General features: G+C 36.9%; 1 protein-coding gene across 1 annotated transcript; it reads left to right on the forward strand.

Annotated features, from left to right (window-relative positions):
• Positions 1–4,068: 4,068 nt before the first annotated feature.
• Positions 4,069–4,713, forward strand: LOC110687038. The gene has a single exon (XM_021863669.1). It carries the CDS (start codon positions 4,069–4,071, stop codon positions 4,711–4,713), a length of 645 nt encoding a protein of 214 aa, XP_021719361.1.
• Positions 4,714–5,570: the final 857 nt, after the last annotated feature.

Consider the following 5,570-nt stretch of genomic DNA (forward strand, 5'->3'; position numbering starts at 1 on the left):
AACATGACAATTTAAACATACTAACACGAAAAAAAATTGTTACAACTTAACTAAATAATAGATTGATGTTCGTTCAAACTATAATATCGGTTCTAATATATTAACTTCTTGGTTATTGTATAACTAATGGATTAAAATGGACATAAGGACAAGTAATTATCGATTTAGAGAGAATTTGCAACACAAACATGCTAGATTAGCTGTAAGGCGAATGTTACTATTCAAACGCACTACAAACCATGAAGATCCTATTTTCAAGCGACGTCGTTACTTATTGGAGAAAGAAGCACGATCCTTGTGACTATTAATGATGCAATTACATCGATCTACACATTAATATCACGATGGGACACATGAAGTGAAACAATTTCCTAATGAGATCAATATGAATGGTACTTATAAGAACCATTAATATTTACTTAATAATACTAATACCTTGCATAAAGAATTCTATTAAAATTTTTAAAAACTTCCATTCCAAAAAGCTCACCTAATGATGGGATAGACAATGATGCTATTGACCTAATGAGAAAATTATCGGAGGGAGAGGTAACCACCTTGCCAAGCTACTTAACCACACATATAGTGATATCAATATTGTTAATTGATATTCACTTAAATAAATCATTTGCATGCAGAAGTGACTCATCAATGTCGTAGAGATAAGTTTGATAGACGTTGGTAGTTTGGACGTAGAACGGTTGTGTGTCCTAATTGCAATTGCAAGGCCTTTATGTGGATAGAAGAAAGGGTAAAGAGTAGTAATAAAACAGACCCAAGGTTCAACCACAGCTGTCAAATTAAAGTAGGCAAGTTATATTGCTGCTTTTACCTTTAACACCACCATTTCTAATGTCAATTTTTCCATGTCAGCAATTTCGAAGCAATATTAGAGATTTTAATTCTATGTTAGCTTTCACCTCTATGGACGGCCAGATTGTTAACAACTTTAATGATGGTAGAGGCCCCTATGTTATCGTATAAGTGGTAGCAATTACCATCAAATTGGAACTTTACTCCCTAAGCCTGGAACTGGGCCAAAGTTTGCACAGTTGCACATCTATGACACTGACAATGAAACATCCAACCGGCTACATTACATGGGGCGTGCAGAGGCTTCTTCCCTAGATCCAACAATTCTACAAGGACTACAAACGATGCTTGATGATATAAATCCTTATGTCGCATTATTCAAAAATGATGGAAGTATGTTGCGCGATCAATGTCAACATCAAGATTTAAGATTAAAGCTTATTTGCGCAAGATATATCCAACCAACCGCAAGTGAAGTGGCGGCAATGATGGTAGGAGATGGAACTTAAGACACAAGTAATGAAGATATCATATTGCAAAAAGTAGATGGTGGGTTACAAAGGATTGATGAAACTCATCCGAGTTAAATGCCTTTACAATACCCACTATTATTTTTACCATATGGTATTGATGGATGGAGGGCAGAGATACCTAAGGTGTCCGGTACAAGTAACAGTCGAAATACTGTGACAATGAAAAAATTCTATGGATTTAGGATAAATGTTAGGGAAGAAGAGGGTGACACCTTGATAGATGCCGGTCGGTTATTGCAACAATTTGTTGTTGGTGCACACGTTGCAATGGAACAGTATCGATTGCTTTTTATAAGGAGAAATCAAGGTAGGCTTCGCTCTGATTTATACATTGGAATCCAAGATGCAATCGCGGCTGGAGATGTGAATGCTATTGATGTAGGCCGAAAATTCATATTACCATCATCCTTCACACGAAGCCCCCGTAATATGCCCCATTATTATCAAGATGCTATAGCAATTGTCCATGTTTTGGGTCCACCTGATTTATTTATAACTTTCACTTGCAATCCAAACTGGTGTGAGATTGTAAATGAGATATCTACATGTGGAAGTCATTGCGCTGAAGATAGACCAGACATTGTAGTGCGTGTTTTCAAGATCAAATTGAAACAAATGCTTTGCGATTTGAAGGATAAACGGAAGTTTGGGAAAGTCATTGCTGGAGAGTTTTGTTGATTAATTATACAATCTTACTATATTTCTTGACATATTACATAAATTAACATGTGTTATATTTCATGTTAGAGATTTTTATGTCATTGAATTTCAAAAGCGAGGACTTCCACATGCGCATATTCTCATAACATTGGCTCTAGAAGACAAGCCTAAGTGTTCAAAGGATATCGATGTACTTATTTCTGCGAAATCCTTGACAAGGATAGAGATCCGGCATATGAAACAGTTACCAAGAACTTGCTCTATAGACCATGTGGGCCATGTTTAATAGATGGAAAGTGTTCAAATCATTTCCCGAAGAAATTTTGCGAGGAAACCACCTTTGATGATAAGGCTTTGTGCAGTATAGACGTAGACAAGATGAAAAGCCTATCATTGTTAATGGAAGGGAGGTGGATAATCGCTCGATGGTACCATACAACAAAGATCTATGTGTTAAGTACAACGCACACATAAATGTTGAGCGTGGTGCTCCGAGAAGTGTGGTGAAGTATCTATAAAAGTATGTTACTAAAGGTCAGGATCGAGAAATGGTTGTCATTGAAAACAATTCAACCACACGACGTGGTTAAGAGGTACAACAAGCAAACAGGGTGAATGAGATACAACAATACTTCGATTGTCGGTATGTATCATCCATTGAAGCATGCTGGAGAATATTTGAGTTTGATTTGCAACATCAATATCCTTCAATGGAACTACTTCAGTTTCATCTACCTGGTGAACAATTTGTGGTTTTTAATGATAATGATGATCTGCATACAATCCTTGAACAACCGAGATTACAACAAACCATGTTAACTATGTGGTTTCAAGCTAACAAGGATTTTCCAGAATTAAATCAATACACTTACCAAAATTTTCCAACGGGATTCAGATGGGATCGTTCTTTAAAAAGGTGGACACAACGACAGATTGATAGACCTTGCATTGGTAGATTACCTTTTACTCATTCAAATTCGAGGGAACGATATTACTTACGGATGCTTTTAACTAAGGTTTCTGGAGCAAAATCTTTTGAAGATATACGAACTGTTGATGGTGTCATCCACCCTTCCTTCAGATCTGTATGTCATGCCTCAGGGCTGCGTAACGACGATAATGAGTGGCATGCAACTTTGTCAGAAGCATCTAACTGGGCATCGAGTTCACAGTTAAGAAACATGTTTTACGCCATATTGATGTTTTCAAAAGTAAGTGATCCAAAACGGTTGTGGAAACAACATTGGGGTGAACTTACTGATGACCTTGACAGAATGATGCAACGTCAAACTAGAAACCCTAATTTACGACTAACTCCCGAAGAGATGCAAAATCAAGGATTACAAGAGATTGAGCATATCTTGAATAAACTTGGAAGGTCATTGACATATTTCCCTAACATGCCACAACCTTCTTCAGAGATAGCACACAATGCCTTAAATCGGTTGATAAGAGATGAACTTGATTATGATTCACGTGATGAGGCTAATAGATTTGATACCTTAGTTAGAGGGTTAAACACGGATCAATATAGAGTATGCGTTGTAATACTTGATGCTCATTCTCAAGATGTAGGTGGGTTGTTTTTTGTCTACAGTAGTGGTGAGACAGGAAAGACATACCTGTGGAACACTCTGATTGCAAAATTTAGATCCAAAAGAAAGATCGTGCTTTCTGTGGCTTCATCAGGAATTGTTGCTTTATTATTGCTTGGGGGTAAAACTACACATTCAACTTTCAAGATTCCTTTCGATCCTGATCAACATTCGGTTAGTAACTTTAAAAAGACTCAACCCATGTTGATTTGATCCGTGAAGCATCATTAATTATATGGGATGAGGCTCCAATGACCCATCGATTAGCCTTTGAGGCAGTAGATCGACATTTCAAGGACATTTATAATCACAATAGAGTTTTCGGAGGTAAATTGGTTTTTCTTGGTTGAGACTTTAGGCAGATACTTCCTGCGGGGCGAGATGAAGGATGAGAATCTATTATTGTAGCTACCTTGCATCGAGCGTCCTTTTGGAGAGAATGCCAAGTTATGTGCCTAAGGATAAACATGCGTTTATGTCGAAGTGAAGTTCCCTCCGATACCCTTGAACAAATTCGAGAATTTGCTAATTGGATAACAAAAGTTGGAGAAGGAGATATAGCAGGAGTGCCCATTACAGAGGAAGGGGAACCAAATTGGATTGAAATGCCACATGATTTTTTGATAACCGATGATGAACATGGTTTGCAAAATCTCATTAACTTTGACTACCCCAACTTGCCTTCAAATTACACGGATTGGGAGTACCTCAAGGATCACGGAATTTTAGCACCAACAAACAATGATGTAGATGAGTTAAATTCGAAAATTTTATCAATGCTGCCAGGAAATGTTCAGAGATATTATAGTTCGGATACTTTGGGTCATACAGGAGATGGTGGATTCCTAGATAACATGGAGCCTATGGAATTATTAAACTCATTAAATTTGTCACGTCTTCCTTATCATTGCTTAGAGTTGAAAGTTGGTGCCCCAGTAATATTGATGCAAAATATGAACCAATCCATAGGGTTGTGCAATGGAGCACGCCTTATAATCAAGAAGTTGGGTTATAGGGTGGTTGAAGTACTAGTGATCATAGGTCTAAGAGCTATAGAATCAGTTCTGATTCCGCGAATTGATTTAACACCTTCTAAAAAGAATGAAGATTGATCTTCCTCTCAAAAGAAGGCAATTTCCATTAAAATTAGCCTTTGCCATGACAATAAATAAAAGCCAAGGACAAACGTTGAGCAAAGTTGGCATTTTTCCATGTTTAGTCACGGCCAATTATATGTCGCAATGTCACGAGATACATCTCCTTTCGGGCTAAAAATCTTACTACAAAATAAGAAGGATGTTTCTAATAGTTTGACTAAAAATATTGTGTATAAGGAAGTATTAAACAGTATAAATTAGTTATGTATGTAGTTTTGTTATAACATTAATTTAGTAACTCTTAACAATGTTTTTTTAGTGTAATTTTAGAGCTATACTTTTTTTTATATATAATTCTCTTTGTCATGTTAATGCTTTCATTTTACTTTATTAAATATTTATTTCATTATCTATACTATTTATATAACCTTTATACATGTGCAAGTTTGGATCGATAATGATATATTATGTAAATTATTTTTTATGCCTAGTTAAATGATGTTAAAATGCAGGAAATGGACACAAGATACACACCATGTCGTTTTATCACCCTTACTACATTAAAAGTGAATATGAGAGTGCGTTTATTATGGATGGTCAATGAACAAGCTAGAGCTAGAGGTACAAATTACGTCCATCGTTCATGGAGTATGGTATTTGATTAGGGGATTTTTCCTTACCAATCATCATCTAACAAGTGGACCAATCAGGCCCTGCCATATGTCCGCCACATGGGCTAATAGGAGCCTGCCACGTGTCAGGCGTTGATCTGTCCACCATGGACCAATTGTGTCACGCCACGTGGCCTCCATATGCCAAGCAGGTCAAACGGCCACCTAGGCTCAATTTCCAAGGGAAACTCAGTTAGCCCT

Source organism: Chenopodium quinoa, unplaced genomic scaffold, assembly GCF_001683475.1.
Source record: "Chenopodium quinoa cultivar QQ74 unplaced genomic scaffold, ASM168347v1, whole genome shotgun sequence".
In the NCBI taxonomy this organism is placed as follows: Eukaryota; Viridiplantae; Streptophyta; class Magnoliopsida; order Caryophyllales; family Amaranthaceae; genus Chenopodium; species Chenopodium quinoa.

What these genes read in the sequence shown, in the direction of transcription:
- LOC110687038 (XM_021863669.1), top strand. Translation starts at nt 4,069, where the DNA reads ATGCGTTTATGTCGAAGTGAAGTTCCCTCCGATACCCTTGAACAAATT.